This window comes from Grus americana, chromosome Z, assembly GCF_028858705.1.
Source record: "Grus americana isolate bGruAme1 chromosome Z, bGruAme1.mat, whole genome shotgun sequence".
Taxonomy (NCBI): domain Eukaryota; kingdom Metazoa; phylum Chordata; class Aves; order Gruiformes; family Gruidae; genus Grus; species Grus americana.
In genome coordinates, this window is record NC_072891.1 from 64,383,172 (window position 1) to 64,400,133 (window position 16,962).

Genomic DNA, 16,962 nt, shown 5'->3' on the forward strand with positions numbered 1-16,962 from the left:
GGGGAGCTTCTAGCAGCTTCTCACAGAAGCCACCCCTGTAGCCCCCCCGCTACCAAAACCTTGCCACGCAAACCCAACACAATGCATCATACAGTTTCTACTGCTTCTTCATATATGCATTTCATTGTTACTGTTTGTTGGCTGAGGGTTATTTTATGTTGATCAGCAGATACAAGCATCTGAAATATGCATCCCAAATACCTCCATATCTCTTCACCACTATTGATAAGTGGTGATACTGTTACAGTGTGGTGGTGCAGTCTGTCTTTTTTGCAAATTGTTATAACTGCTGTAGCTGCCTGATCAGTTATTTACTACTAGCAGACATTTACCTAGTGATTTTACTCTCTCAGCAAAAACATCAGCTAAACAAAAATATCTGTCTTCAAGATGATGTTCCCATCTGATGTTTTGTGTTGACAAAAATCAAGAAATTTCTTTTCTTGTAAGGTAGTGATACCCATTTAATAGGAATAACATACTGTCAGAGCGTAATACAGATTTGTAGCACTTTAAAATCACTTAGAGAGGAAATGCAAAGTTAGAGACATGCAGCTGTTTCCACTGAAGACATCCTTGTATCTTAAAATGAACCTGACTGAAATCCCAGATGATTTCAGAGGCCTTTCTGTAAGACAGGGTTCCTAATGATTTGGTCATTGACAGGTACTTAATGGATAGCATGTCAAGCTGGGGGCTGCAAAACCAAATAAACAGCAGCACAGTATTTTTATGCCTAGGAACCAATACAAAAGTTCGGTGGGTAATAAGTTGTTTGTGGGCAGCCCTTCAGAAACACCGCTTCTAACTTTCCTGGTGTTCGGTGAAATTTTTGCCATCAAGAGCTGAAAGGAGTACGCTTTTCCTCCAAGGTACTGCATCTAGGTCCTTTTCTTTTGGTCTTGTTAGTAGTATAAAAGTAACTTCCCATGGGTCCATATTGAGCTGCTTCTAGCAACTACTCTGTTTTTTCATTTTCCTAGTCAGGATCACTAATCGTATTTGTTCCATTGCATAAAACCTAGATTTTCGAGAAGCTGTATAAGAAGAGTATTTAGGAATTTGGGAATCTCATCCCAGTCTTCAAGAATCTAATGTGTCTACCATTTTCCATCTTGACAAAACAGTGTGCTTGTTTGTTTTCTTTCCATGGTGTTTTTTATCGCATGTGGTATTAAAATCTTTTAAGTGTAGTTAGGACTTTCAGTTACAATTCAAGTGAACTCCAGGTCACTTGGAAGAAGGAGTATTAATTTATAGCAGATGGAGTTCTTCAAGGTGGTTAGCACATCTGATTTATGATCTGTGATCCTTTCCCCCTCTCATGGATTCTAAGGTGATAGTTCTTTGGACTTTTTTCTCAGCGATAAAGACTGCTTAGGCAGTGAACTAGTCTTTCTTCCAAATAATGCTAAAAAAAAGGGATAAGGATATTTTAATTCCAGATGAGCTCAAGCAGTGTTACTGTCACAGCTGATAGGATAAAGATTTGTGCTGTGGAGAAGTCGATCTCTAGAGGCATGGCCAGATCACATCTGCCTTCATTATTAGTGAAATGATGGATAACCCAAACTGCCCTATGCTTTATGCTGTTTTGGGGGACATGTAGGAACATGTAGGGCATTGATGTGGATGCTGGGTAGTGAAATGGATCAGAACCTGGGGTGGGGGAGTGTAGGACCATGCATCTGAAATCACTACAATTTCTGAAAGAAAATGAATTGCATATTTTCCTGTGCTTTGTGTCTGAACTCGTTTGGCATACTTACTAAGTTTTTGTGTTTCTAAACATGTATATAAACATACATTATTTGCTAACAGAATTTTTTTTGGCACTTAAACAGACTTTCAAAGAACTCGTGGAACTTGCCAAGCCTCAAAATATTAAAATGACTCAGAAGAAAATAACATTTTTTTGGAAACCTGCAGCAAGGGAACATTTCCACTCCGTATCTTAACACGCTGGCACAATATATGCTGCTTATGGGCAACAGTGTTTAGGCAAGGACCAAATCATGTATTAACTGCCTGTGAACTTGGCAAATTCCTGAAATGTTTATAAATTGGCATATCCACGAGATGTTTATTAATGTAAACAAGTAAGAAACAAGAAAAAATTCTTAAAATTTGTTTTGTTTTGAAAAAAATTATTTAGCTTGGCTCAAAGTGATCTTCTGAGGGGAAGAAAGTTAATCAATTGATTCACTTACCAGCATGAAGATGAAATTGTGTGCCTGCTTCTCATTTGCTTAGCTCTCCTCTAATTTCAAAGTAAAAAAAAAAAAGATAAAAAAGTGTGGGGTGTATGTTTTTAGGTTAACAATTTAGAATACACTATTCATTAAATATCTCCTGCTTTCTCTCTGACTATTTCCAGGTGTCTTTGGTAAGACACTATATCAAGAGCAAAACTTTTCAGAGTACACTGCAGATTACTTTTTTTTGTTGGTTTGCCTTTTGCAGTTTAGTAAATTTAATAATCTCACCTTTCTAAATTCTGTAATTTACCACTAAAGATGACAACCTTATGATGAAGTTTTTATGAAAGTGTTTGTATGCCTTGTTTATTCCTTCTGGTTTATGCAACTCCTTTTTTTATTAATGTTGATTTTGAGCATTTTCTCTGTCTCATGACTTCTTTCTCCCCCTATTCTTATCTCCCTTTGGCTGACTGCAGGATTTACTTAAGTCTTTACAGCATCCATCAACAGTGTTTCATTTTCAAGATTTTATTTTATCACCTACCAAGGAAGTGAAAGTATTGGTTATCATTGTAATTTACATAATGGTAGTAAAGTAGCACATAGTTTGTTTCCCTTCTGCCTTTTAACTGGGAATAACATTGACATCATTATCCAGAAAACATTTCCAAAAGAAGAAACCCATTTTCTGCATTGATTCAGCTTCATCTATTGTTGGGAGCTTCAAAAATACCACATTAGAGAACTCTTTTGAAATATCCACCCTTCAGAAGAGCAGTTCAAATGGAAAACTTTTTGTTAACTCATAAAAATAGCGTAAGGTTCCAGAAGCTTCCTTCGTCTTGCTGCATTCTCACTGAACTTGACAGTGCATGACACAGAACAGAATTTTCTCTGATACTATGAAAGTCCTGATATAAACAATTTTGGGGTATAAAAAGATGGAATAATTTTCTTCTATGATCAGTAACAGCTCTTCCACCTTAAATGGTCTCCTAGCCTCAGGAGGTTCCAGGAGACTGAGAAGGAGCTATACTCCTGGTTGGTATGGTATCTGATAGTAACATTAATTGCGGGGAGCAGCTTATCAGACACATCTACAGAGATGTGCTGCTTATTTCCAAGGAAATTGAAGTGCAACCTGCTATGGTTGTACCAACCCTTCAAGCTTTGTGCTGAGAGACCATAAAGACATCGTTAAAACCTGAATTGTAATGGAGCAGTGCTACCAAGCTAGTAATCCCAAATAAAGCATTACTCAGAAGCAAAAATCATACTGTTAAATAAGAGGAGTCACCCTCGGGTCATCCATTATGTTGTTTATGGAGCACTGATGGTTTGTAAGTTCTTTTCTTGCTTCTAGCATCCATTTTGCATGTCAGAACAAATTGAATGACACAGTGTCTCACAAACTGAATACCCTACATTTACAAGAGGAACTTAATCACATGTTCACTTAGCTGAAAGTAATCCTTCCGGTTTCTACTACCAGTTCTTTGACATCCAGAGGCAGAATTAGTCGGTCCTTTCACATTTGCAAACCCTTTATGGTAAAAATACTTTTTATAAGGATTGCATTAATTACGTTTTTGCAAATTTGATTTCATAAACTGGACACAACCAGTGTGTTGGCACCCAATGTGGAAAAAAGGGGAGCCATGCAGAATGCCAGTGTGTGCAGAGGTCGGGCACCCAGAGTATGTGTTAGATGATGGGTAAGGGCAGGAGAAAATTACCATCCTCACAGGCTTTCCCCAAGCACCATCTATTAGCTTTTCCTTCAGTCTGTCTAAAGGACTTGGGGAATTCCTGCCAGCCCCATCCTTGTGGCTGAAGAATTACTGTTTTTCTGTAATACTGCTACAGTTACCTGCAATATATATAGTAATTGTTGTCTTTTGCTGATTTTGATTGTAAACCTGTCTGATGTAAAAGCTACCCAGTAAATGACTTAATGTGTAGCCTTGACATTCTTAAAACAGTTCTGTTTCAACATAACTGTTGAATCAAATCTGGAAATTTATGTCATTCTGTTCATGTTTAAAAACATTCAGCACTCTTAGATGTGTGTAGTTTTTCAGTCTCTTGTGGTTGAAGTGAGGGTTCCTGCCAATTTTAATTTTCCATTTGAACACTGGTCAGGTTACTTGCATTGAATATGGAGTATAAATATTAAGTCACCAAAACTAGTTTGAAACATTTTTAAAGCAAGAACTAAGTTGAACAGATCTTTTAAAATACATATTTTTAACTTCTTTCTTCTACATGAAGTTCTGTTACAGTGGAGTTTGATTATCTTCATCCTAAATCATGACTGGGATGCTTTATCAAAATAGGGGAAATTTGTATTTTTGTTGTATGCAGTGTTTTTGTTCCTTAACGACTTACAGTAGTTATCCATAATGTGTTTGTGTACTTTACAAAGGTTCATATGGCTCTTGCTCAGAAAGACTGCAACCTGAGTTTAGAGAGAGGGATGCAGAAGTCAAGGGATGGGAAACAATACTGGACAAACTTGTATGCAGCTTTCTGTCCTCAGGCTAAGTATTGATTTTAGCATTTCTGTTAATGAGCAATATTAAAATGTCAGAAGGAAGAAGTATGCTCGCAGAAAGCATTTATAAGAAACTAACAAATTTGTATTTAAAAAACAACAAAACCCCCCAAAAAACAAGAGTGGCTTTTCTATATACTCCTACCCGGATTTTGCCTGAAAATTTTAATACATACTTTGAAAAGTGTTGTAACAATGAACGCTATATAATGGTATGTGGTGGCTTGGCCCTGGCTGGATGCCAGGTGCCCCCCAAAGCTGCTCTATCACTGCCCTCCTCAGCTGGGCAGGGGACAGAGAATATAATGAAAAGCTCCTGGGTCAAGATGAGGACAGGGAGAGATCACTCACCAGTTACTGTCATGGGCAAAACAGACTCAACTTAGAAAAAAATTCATCTAATTTATTACCAAGCAAAACAGAGTAGAGCAATGAGAAATAAACCCAAACCTTAAAAACACCTCCCCCCACTCCTCCCTTCTTCTTGGGCTCAACTTCACTCCCCATTTCTCTCCCTCCTCCCCTGCAGCAGCACAGGGGGACGGGGGAATGGGGGTTGTGGTCAGTTCATCACACGTTGTCTCTGCCGCTCTTTGTTGCTCCTTAGGGGGAGGACTCCTCACACTCTGCCCCTGCTCCAGCATGGGGTCCCTCCCACAGGAAACAGTCCTCCACCAACTTCTCCAATGTGAGTCCTTCCCGTGGGCTGCAGTTCTTCACCAACTGTGCCAGCGTGGGTCCCCCACGGGGTCACAAGTCCTGCCAGCAAACCTGCTGCAGCGTGGCCTCCTCTTTCCATGGGGCCACAGATCCTGCCAGGAGCTTGCTCCAGCATGGGCTTCCCACAGGGTCACAGCCTCCTTCAGGTGCTTCCACGTGCTCCAGCATGGGGTCCTCCATGGGCTGCAGGTGGATATCTGCCGCACCATGGACCTCTGTGAGCTGCAGGGGTACAGCCTGCTTCACGGTGGTCTTCTCCAGGGGCTGCAGGGGAATCTCTGCTCTGGCACCTGGAGCACCTCCTGCTTCTTCTTCACTGACCTGGGTGTCTGCAGGGCTGTTTGTCTCACATCTTCTCATTCCTCTCTTCAGCTGCAATTACTCTTGACTTTTTTTTCCCCCCTTCTTAACTGTGTTGTCCCAGAGGTCCTACCACCGTGGCTGATGGGCTCGGCCTTGGCCAGCAGTGGGTCCATCTTGGAGCCAGCTGGCATTGGCTCTGTCGGACATAGGGGAAGCTTCTAGCAGCTTCTCACAGAGGCCAGCCCTGTAGCCCCCCACCCCTGCTACCAAAACCTTGCCACACAAACCCAATACATGATACTGATAAAATTTACAACTATATAAGTGTAGTTTCTGAAGGACTGATAAAATAGATTTTTTGTGGTAGTCTGCATATATGTGGTGGGTTGACCCTGGCTGGAGGCCAGGTGCCCACCAGAGCCGCTCTCTCACTCCTCTCATTCACTAGACAGGGGAGAAAAGGTATAACGAAACGCTTGTGGGTCGAGATAAGGACAGGGAGAGATCACTCACTAATTGTTGTCACGACCAAAACAGATTGAACTTAGGGAATTCATCTAATTTATTACTAGGCAAAGCAGAGTAGAGGAATGAGAAATAAAATCAAGTCTTAAAACACCTCCCCCCACCCCTTCCATCTTCCCGGGCTCAACTTCACTCCCAGCTTCAACCTTCCCCCCCTCAGCGGCACAGGGGGATGGGGAATGGGGGTTATGGTCAGTTCATCACGTTTTTTCTGCCGCTTCTTCATCCTCAGGGGGAGGACTCCTCTCATCGTTCCCTTGCTCCAGCATGGAGCCCCTCTCACGGGGTGCAGACCTTCAGGAGCAAACTGCTCCAGCGTGGGTCCCCCACGGGGTCACAAGTCCTGCCAGCAAACCTGCCCTGGCGTGGGCTCCCCCCTTCACGGGTCCACTGGTCCGGCCAGGAACTTGCTCCAGCGTGGGCCTCCCACAGGCCACAGCCTCCTTCAGGTGCCTCCACCTGCTCCGGCGTGGGGTCCTCCACGGGCTGCAGGTGGAATCTCTACACCCCCTCATCCTTCCTCCATGGGCTGCAGGGGGACAGCCTGCTTCACCATGGTCTTCACCACGGGCTGCAGGGGGATCTCTGCTCCGGCGCCTGGAGCTCCTCCTCCCCCTCCATCTGCACTGACCTTGGTGTCTGCAGAGTTTCTTACATCTTCTCACTCCTCTCTCCGGCTGCAAAAGCTCTCTCCCTAACTGTTTTGTTTTCCTTCTTAAATATGTTATCACAGAGGCGCTGATTGGCTTGGCCTTGGCCAGCGGCGGGCCCGTCTTAGAGCCAGCTGGCATTGGCTCTGTCAGACACAGGGGGAGCTTCTAGCAGCTTCTCACAGAAGCCACCCCTGTAGCCCCCCCGCTACCAAAACCTTGCCATGCAAACCCAACACAATATATTAATCTTCTTATCTTTCTCATATACTACTCAGGTATGCAGTGTGATAACCATTCAAAATGTTTTAAACAGCTGCAAGTGTATTCTGTCCATAACATTTGATGGAAAATACTCTTTTAAAGTATTTTTAATACTCAGAAATATCTTGATTTTGTGTGCTTTAGTCATTGTTTTGTTATGGGTGACAAAGTTAGTAAGGAGACACTGCAAAGGCTGATGAGGTAATTTAATTCAGTAATGTGATTCAGGGATGTCTGTGCTCCTGTAACATCCAGGCCTTTTCATAAATGTAGTTTGGTGCATTGTAAAAAGCATATAATCTAAAAGAAGGATACAAGTTAGCCCACAACGTAACTGCTTTTTGCTTTAACAAAATGCCTCTTAGCTTTAGATTTCAAAGTGGTTTTGCAGAGAAATGTAGGTATTTTCCTCTTTTGTAGATGTGGACCTGGTATACAAGAAGCTAGTGACTTGCTTAGCGCAGAGGAGTGGATAGGTTGTTTAGCCAGGGCCAGGGAACTGCACCCCCCTTCTCAGATGTCTTCTTCCTACCCTCTTCACGCCTTGTTTCTCATTTAACCTTTTTTTATGGGTATCAGTGCCTGTTTCTGTACCTACACATGGTAATGAGGTCTTAATAGTGAAACTTCCCACTTCTGTTTTTAATAGATCTCTTTTGCTTGCGGAACTTGAGAAGGAAGAAAAAGAAAAGGACTGGTATTATGCCCAGCTTCAGAACCTGACTAAAAGGATTGATAGTCTCCCCCTTACTGAAAATGTAAGTACCTTAAGTATGCTTGGTCATGTATCTGGTGCTATGATCTCTGCTTAGATGCTGTATATATTTTATGAATTTGGTGACATTGTCTACCATCATTTTAATTTATAACATTTTTTATTCACTATGTAAATCTAACAGCCTAAATAATGCATTTTTCATGTATAATTTTACTCATTAAAATTAATACCTATCAATATGAATAAAATTTATAATAATTCTTACCAGTATGAATAAAATTCACGCCTATCAGTGATAGAGAGGAGCACTGAAAAGTTGTTACAACGAATTATTTTGTCAATATGCTGCTTCTTTAACTGTATCCCCCCAAAGTTTTTTCTGTATCTGTTCTTTTATTTAATGGATTTTTTTTTTTTTTTTTTTTAGTTTTGAGAGCAATATTAGCCTAAGAGATAATTTATACAGGAGCTCTTAATTTGTAACAGCAAGTAAAGTGTTGCTATAGCCTATGCAAGTATTGTTGCTCAAAGCTTTTACCTTGGCATCTCCAAACTATTTATAGTCAAGTCACCATTATCTGGGATAATGCAGATGTCTGCTATCCCAGGTAAAACAGGTTTTCCTGTGCTCAGACTTCAACAGCTCGGATATATTTGCAGTGCATTCCTTCACACATACAGTGCTGGGAATACCTGCCTGTCCATCTTTAGAGTCATACCTAAAATTGTCTCCCCAGTTTCATGAGTAATTAATTAACTTGGCTCTTCTTATGATTAGAATGACTTAACATCTACTCTAAATCTCTTTTGTGGTAATTTGTATCCATTACTACTTACTCCAGCCACAACAGAATGACAGATCACTTTATTTTTAGTAGCATTTTACATAGTTGTAGATGATTGTTTCTTTCTGACTCTCTGAATTGACCTTGGTAAAGTCTTCTGGGAGGACTGCTCTTGGAAACTCATTTATTTGCAAACTGAGTAATTGCCCAAAACCAGCAAAGTGCTTTGCTCCTGCTTTGAAAAAAATCTATCAGTTGAAATGTCTTCCCTTAAGCCATTGTGTTGTTCATGAATTGAACACTTGTGCCTTTTTCACACGACAGTTAAAAATAGGTTAGATAGCTGTAGTATGAATACCATTGCTATGTGCAGTAGCTTGATACCTCTAAATGTTTTTGAAAATACTGATTCAGATGGCACGCATAACGATTTTGTTGGTATGCTGACATACATTCATAGCCAGATGTTCCAGGCTTGTAATGAATGATCCTATCTCAATGTTTATCTATTATATTTAGTCATTTGACAAAACTTGCAGGTAGTTGGTTAAACATTATGTGTTCTTGGTTTTAATAATGCAGTCATATTTTAAGGATCTATTATTATGTTTTCTTTGTTTATGAAGTATGGTGTGGGAAAACAGTTGTTCTGCTTTTGTTCAGAGAAATACATAGTTTACATAAACATTATTACTAAAATACCTTCTCTGTACTTCAATTTCAGTTCTCCTTGCAAACAGATATGACCAGAAGGCAGCTGGAGTATGAGGCAAGGCAAATCAGAGCTGCAATGGAAGAACAACTAGGTACTTGTCAGGACATGGAGAAGCGAGCCCAGGTACAGTTTATCTTTCATTATTAGAAGGAATAGAAAATGTTTTCCTGCGTTTTTATTAAATTATTGGTAGTTGTGTCTTTAAACTGTGTGTAAGCACAGTGATACCTTACAGCATTTAGTTAGCCTTTCAAATACAAAAATAGGAGTCCGGACACAGGAAATAACTACTCAGCAAAAACAACCCTCCTCTGCCTCTTTAAAAGAAGACTTGCGAGTAGGCAGAAGTAGACAATTTCTTGAAAAGAAAATATTTTTATTATTTGCTTATAATTTATTACTATTTTAGCTTCAAACAAACATGTATTTGCAATTGCTTTGTTTTACATCTGTTGTGCTGGGTTTTTTCATGCTTTTAAGTTCAGAATAAAATCCAGCTACTCTTGTTAAGTTTCCTTAACCAGAAACCATGTATCAAGGAATAATTCATGCACGTATCTGGAAGTTGTTTGTTCTCACCAAGAGTTGTTTTGCATTCACGATGAGGATGTGTACAATTCTATATGCAAATCATGTTACAGACATTTGCAAGTGTAACTCAGAATGTAATTTTGTAGAACCTGTAAATGGAATAATCAGTTGCTTGCTGGTTATAAAAATTATTACCCCACAGTAGTAGAGCAACAAGGTGAATTATTTATTACCCCTTATTTCCAGAGATGTTAGATAACCAGCTTGGTAAGATAATCTGGGTTTTTTTATGGTGAATGTTACAAAAATAAGTCATTTCAATAAAAGTAGTCTCTTTAGGCTCTGTTTTTCTTGCTAAGTTTACTCAACACAAAATTTTGCTACATAAGAAACATTTCTAATTAATTTTGTTTGTAATTAGATGAGCTGCTTTAAATTTTAAAGTGAGTAATTTAGTAGGACTTTTTAGAAAATTCATATGGTTTTAAGTATTTTGCAAAACGGATATCCTGCAATTGTCAGGTATGTACATAAAGGCTGTGTAGGGATTTGTCTGTATAAATGTACTCAGACGGACTCAAGTTTAATCTCCCTGGGTAATAACTGTCTCTGATCTAGAAGCTGTATGGCTGTGTTATCAACATTTATCAGCAGTAGTGATGCCCTGCACAAATTTGGCTGGACAACTTGTGCCAGCCTTTTTAAAACAAAATAATATTCCTTATTTTTGCTTTGTAGAAAGTGACTGTTTTTCTATCACTGTGAAAGATGGAGGAGTTTTAATTTTGTTAGAAGTCTTACTGGAGCAGTGAAATCCAAATAATTTGTAACTTTAAATGTTAAGTTACTTTATCCAACAATTTTATGTTAATAAAAGTGATGAGTAAATACAACAGAATGAATGGGAATATACTATGAACAAATAGGAATAAAAAGGCATGTTTCTTGTATAGGTTCTAAAGTTAAAACAGTGCTTGCTTGACTGTGTACCTCTGGTTTTCTGTGTTTGTTGTTATGCTGTACGCCTTTGTGGCAAGAAATGCATTCTTTTTTCTGCTTGTACAGTGTTTGGTACAAAATATTCTCCTGGTTAATGGAACTCCTCAAATTTTCCTGTAATACAAATAGTGAATTAGGAGAAAGAAGAATGGTCTAGTGTTTAAATCTCTGGACTAAAATTGGGAAGGGTGGATTGAATTCCTGTCCCTTTTGAGGACTCTGTCAGTGACACTGGGCAAATCGTGCAATATTTAATTTTTTTCATCTGCTCAAAAATATTTCCCCATGTTTTGGTGTGTATATACACACATTCAGATGCTTTTGATGCCCTTTATGGAATAAATTGCTGGTTACACAGGAAGAAACTGAATTTAAGGGAAATTCAAGTCACCCTTAAAGGCAGTAAGAGACATATTCTGTCAGTCATACATCACTTCATCAATGCACAGTTATTTCCAGGAATTTATTTTTATTGTCTTTCTAATACTTAAGAATTTCTTGATCCAGGATCAAAGGGGGGATGAATTATCTGTTTGCCTAATGTTGTGCTGAAGTTTCTGTGTGTGCAGCTTTAAAATTTTTATTGGCATTTTTTCTGATACTTTTCTTTACAATTTCAAATAAAATTTATAGTTTAATGTTCATAGCTTTGCATCTCTACTAAATGTTGACATTTATGATGCTTTTCCTATAGCTGGTTATGATGCATGTTTCAGGAATTTATTCTGTTTTGTGATTAGGTCTTCGACATTTCTAAAATTTGTAGTTAACATTGTGTTTCTATTCCATGTGTATCTTTTGGCATTAGCACCTTTAAAAGTTCATCTTATTTCCATTTTCAGATTATAAAGGTCTTAAATAAGATTGGTTCTAATGGTGATCCTTGCAGTGTCCACTAGATGCACTAAAGCCTTTTCTTTTTTAGTATAGCGTTGTAAATGTTAATCAGGTGAAAGAATCAGGATTTTTCTTTCAACTATGTGTCCATTTTATTAAGCTATCCATCACACACACACACAATATTATTTAATCAGTTTGATGTTCTGTTTATATCCTGATACTATTGGGCTAATTATTTTCTGCCCACTTTTAAAGTCAAATAATGTCAGTTTATTAAATTATCAAGCTCATACTGGGATATATAACTTTACTGTTTCACAGAACCATAATGCATTCTGTGCTTCACAGTACAACTTGTATGGAGTATATGTATCCTGTAACGCTTTTTAACATTCCCTTTACTAACCACAGAATGTTGCCGTGGGAAATGAGTAGCAATGTGAGTAGCAGTAAAAGACTCTGATTCAGAGATGTCTATAAAATTGTAGACAAACTAAAGAAGCAGTATGTACTTTTCTTCATACTTAGCCTGTTAAATTCTTTGAGATTTGTAGGAGCAGAAAATATTCAGAGGCAGTGCATAAACAAAACTCCCCAGTCATTGTAGTAACTGAAAATAATAGAAGTCATTCAGGATTCCATACCTTCAAGACACTCTGCAAATATAAATCTCTCTCAAATCTCTGTAAGGCAAGTAGAATGCTAACATTTGAGAAGAAAGTCAAACAATTTGTTAAAGATCTGCACAAAATGTCAGTTTCAGAAATGGGAAAATAGTGCAAGTCAACTGGAGCATTTTTCTACACCTGAATGTGTACCGCGTGATGACCGATTATATCCAAATGAGTATCAATTTTATTAAAAACCCAACTACTAACTATATTTTGAATGATTGCAATCATACCTGTGTTTTATTATGAAGAACACTTGAATTACCACATGAATTAAGTAGTTTTGTTTTGTAGTCAGCTGTATTTGCAAAGAACTCTTCATATGGTCATTCTGTACAGTAAGTCAAAGGAGTTTTTGAACAAAACCAAACATGAAAATGCATTCATTTCAGGCAAGGGTGGCGAGAATTCAACAAATAGAGAAGGACATTCTTCGTATACGACAGCTCCTGCAATCACAAGCAGCTGATGGAGAGGTTAGTGAGCAATTACTTGCCTTCTTTTGATTATGGTATGTATCTTTTTCTAAAAAAAAAAAAAAAACAAAAAACCCAAACCCAAATTATTTTAATAAAGTGGTAGACAGGATTATTTCCATCAGCTAGTGATGTCACAGTTAATCAACTGGTCAATGTATATAGACAGTTGCTTGCTCTCTTACCAGTGAACTGAGGGTGGAATACTTAATTAGTCTTCATGCTACTATTGAACTTTAACCGCTAATGGTGTATCGGTTAAAAGTTTAACTTGAAATTTCAGTAAAAGTGCCAAAGTACAATGTATTATAAAGGCTGAGTCTTGGCTTTAGCAAATAATTATAACAATCAGTTGTAAATGCCTCTCTAAATATGAATCTCTGATAGGCACCTTCATGGTTTGCTTATCCTTTGAGAGAGATAAGATTAAAGAAAGGTTGAATACAGCTTCCATCAGACTTCATTGTAAAAGCCTGGCATACTTTTAGTGTTTAAGCATTGGGTTCTATATTAAGAAATACAAGATAACATTTCCTGTAAATTACAAAGTCCATAGTAGTAATTGCCATTAGCAAAAACTACTCTCATAGGGGAAATTTGCTTACAAAGTCAACTCCATTTCTTGTACTGGTAAATTAAATATAAATTTTATGTTGGACCTGAATATTTTATGGTTTGTCTTCACCCAAAATACCTACTGTGAAAGCTTAGACCACCATTTGGACTACTAAGGGATGTTTATTTTTCCATTTTGAAAAAGAATGGTTTCATAATTTCAGGATTTTGGGGAAACTCTGGCTTTATAAGTGAAGCAGACAGTAGTGTGTATAATTAAAGATGCCCGGTCTTTTGACATATTAGCCAATCCGGGTGTTTGTACACATTGATGAGATCCCCCCAAGCCTTCTCTTCTCCAGGCTGAACAGTCCCAGCTCTCTGAGCCTTTCTGAATATGAGAGATGCTCCAGTCCATTAACCACTGTTGCGGCCCTGCACAGGACTTGCTCCAGTAAGTCTGTATCTTTATTGTACTGAGGAGGCCAGAATGGGATGCAGTACTCCAGATGCAGCCTCACTGGCTGAGTAGAGAGGAAGGATCACCTCCCTCAGCCTGCTGGCAGCACACTTCTTAATGCAGCTCAGGATACTGTTGGACTTTTTGCCTCACAGGTCCATTGCTAGCATGTTCAACTTGTCCATCAGGACTTCCAGGTCCTGTTCTGCCAAGCTGTTTTGCAGCTGGGTGGCCCCCAGCCTGTACTGGTGCCTAGGGTTGTTCCTCCACAGGAGCAGGACTTTGCACTTCCCCTCGCTGAACTGCCTGGTTCCTGTCAGCCCATTTCCCCAGCCTGTCCAGGTCCTTCTGAAAGGTGGCTGAACCATCTGGTGTATTAGCTTCTCCTCCCAGTTTTTTGTCACCTGCAAACTTGGTGAGGATGCACTGTGTCCCAGCATCCAGGTCATTAATGAAGATGTTGAAGAGTACTGGTCCCAGTATTGACCCCTGGGGTACATCACTAGTGACTTGCCTCCAACTGTACTGTGTGCTACTGATCACAACTCTCTGGTGCCCAGCTGCTCCACCAGTTTTCAGTCCACATCACTGCCAACTTACCTAACCCATACATTGTCAGCTTGTCTGTGATGATGTTATGGGAGACAGTGTCTAAAGGCTTACTAAAGTTGATGTAAATAACATCAGCTGCTCTACCCTCACCCACCAAGCTGGTCACCTCATTGTAGGACAGTCAAGCCTGACTTCCCCTTTGTAAAACCCTGCTGACTGCTCCCATTCACCTTCTTGTCTTTCATGTGTTTGGAAATGCTTTCCACAAGGATTTCCTCTATCACGTTCAATCGCCAGGGACTCAGGTGAGGTTGACTAGCCTGTAGTTCCCTTGATTTTCCTTCTTGATATTCTTGAAGATAGTGACATTTGCTTTCCTCCATTCTTAAAGAATATCTCCCTGCTGCCATGACCATTTAAGAGTGGGCTTGCAATGACATCATCCCTTTCCCTCAGCGCTCATGGGTGCAACCTGTGAGGCCGTTAGGACTTACATATGTCCAGTTCGTTTGAGCTCTCCCTAACCTGGTCCTCCCCACCAAGGTAAGTCTTTTGTGCTCCAGACTTTCTTTCTGGTCTCAGGGACCTGGATTCCTGAAGGGTGTGAGGCAATGAAGGCATTGAGTACCTTGGCTTTTTTTGTGTCCTGTGTCACCAGGTCACCTTCCCAATTCACCATAAGGCTCCCACTTTCCCTAGTTTCTTTTTCCTGATCAGGAATTCTTTAGCAGATGTCCACTACAACAGCACTCATGTTGGTCTGCAGGCTAATCTACACCCATAAGCTCTTGACTGACTCCTGACCCATCCCCAGGCAGAGCTCCATACACTCTAGCTGCTCTCTCACATAAAGGACAACTCCCCCTCCTCACCTTAGAATCACAGAATCATTCAGGTTGGAAAATACCTTTCCTTTAAGATAATCGAGTCCAACTGTAAACCTGGCACTTCCAAGTCCCACTAAACCATGTCCCTAAGTGCCATGTCTGCACATCTTTTAAATACCTTCAGGAATGGTGACTCAGCCACTTCCCTGGGCAGCCTGTTCCAGTGATTGATAACCCTTTTGGTGAAGAAATTTTTCCTAATATCCAATCTAAACCTCCTCTGGTGCAACTTGAGGCCATTTCCTCTTGTCCTATCACTTGTTACTTGGGAAAAGAGATGGACACCCACCTCACTATAGCCTCCTTTCAGGTAGTTGTAGAGAGCGATAAGGTCTCCCCTGAGCCTTCCCAGCCTGTCCTTCCTAAAATGTCTGTATTTGTCAATTGCAGCCTTCCAGTCACAAGAGCTATCCCGCCACATCTCCATGATCCCAGGGAGGTCATAGCCCCATGACTGCACACGCTTTAACTCCTCCTGTTTGTTCCCCATGCAGTGTGCATTAGTGTAGAGACATACCAGAGAGGCACCCAAGCATGCTGATTCCCCAGCACAAGCTTGAGAGCTTTCCCCACGAGGCTGCACATCCTTCCTTGCATGCCTATGCCCAAGGGCATTCCACTTCATCTCGGTGGATTGCCCTTGTGTTCCCATCAGCAGGACCTTTGCCTTGCTGCCCTACCCCAACTTCCTTACTTTGTTGAGAAATCACTCTGTCCAGTGTTATTTCTAGTTTAAAGCTCTCCCCACCTGGTTGTGTTGTCCCAAAGCGGGGTTCTTTAGCCGGTGTGCAAAGAGCTGATAACACACAGAGACGAGGTACTTGTTTATTTCATGTCTGTGTAGAGATGGGTGCTAGGTGGTCAGTCCACAAAGCTAGCACACCAGCTACAGTTACTTTGTTTGTTTGTTTATACAGGTCAAGATGTTAGTTACACTTCTTAGTCACATCAAATCTTCTCAGCTACCATTGGTTAACTCTTTTCTCATTTCAGTTTAAATATACAGTATATATACCTCTTAAATGTACTCCCCATGTTTGGTGAGTAGGGGTCTTTATCTTGGGGGAGGGTTGTATTCAGCACTGGAGGTGGGGTTTTCATATTTAGTGAGACAGTTCACTCTAAGGACACCAATTAGAGGAATTTTGCAGACTTTTGATTCTCAGGGATGTACATCTCCCTTGTTTTGATAATTTGTTCCTCTGTTCAAGGTTCCTTTGCTACATCTTATCTAAGAATTCTTCATTCTACAATAAATTGGGTATGTGGTATGTTAGTTACGTTAGTTATGTCCTTAAGCAGCTAAGCAGTTAATCATCAGTTGCCCAGTCTCTCAACAGATACTTTTGCCCCATTTAGTCAGATCCTGTCCTCAGAGTTTTTATCTCTTGCTCTTGTAAAAAAAAAAACCACTGTATTTTGGACTGATGTAAGCTCAAGGACTCAAATGGCATTGAGATGCAACTACAGAATTAAAGAAGTTTTCATTTTAGTTCTTCACTCCTTTCACCAAATTATTTGGCTGCTGAATGCATGGAAATTCTAATATATTGAAA

At 39.8% G+C, this 16,962-nt stretch overlaps 1 protein-coding gene across 9 annotated transcripts in view; it reads left to right on the top strand.

The window, feature by feature from the left end:
• The window catches only part of APC (APC regulator of WNT signaling pathway), a 102,715-nt gene that overhangs the window by 59,479 nt on the left and 26,274 nt on the right, over nucleotides 1–16,962 (top strand). For 7 of the 9 annotated variants that reach the window (XM_054809540.1, XM_054809536.1, XM_054809544.1 and 4 more), the window contains exons 5-7: nucleotides 7,867–7,975; nucleotides 9,445–9,558; nucleotides 12,869–12,952. In XM_054809540.1, coding sequence (XP_054665515.1) covers nucleotides 7,867–7,975; nucleotides 9,445–9,558; nucleotides 12,869–12,952 — 307 coding nt within the window. The remainder of the gene's footprint in view (nucleotides 1–7,866; nucleotides 7,976–9,444; nucleotides 9,559–12,868; nucleotides 12,953–16,962) is intronic. The other 2 variants (XM_054809541.1, XM_054809543.1) reach the window with 1 other exon arrangement.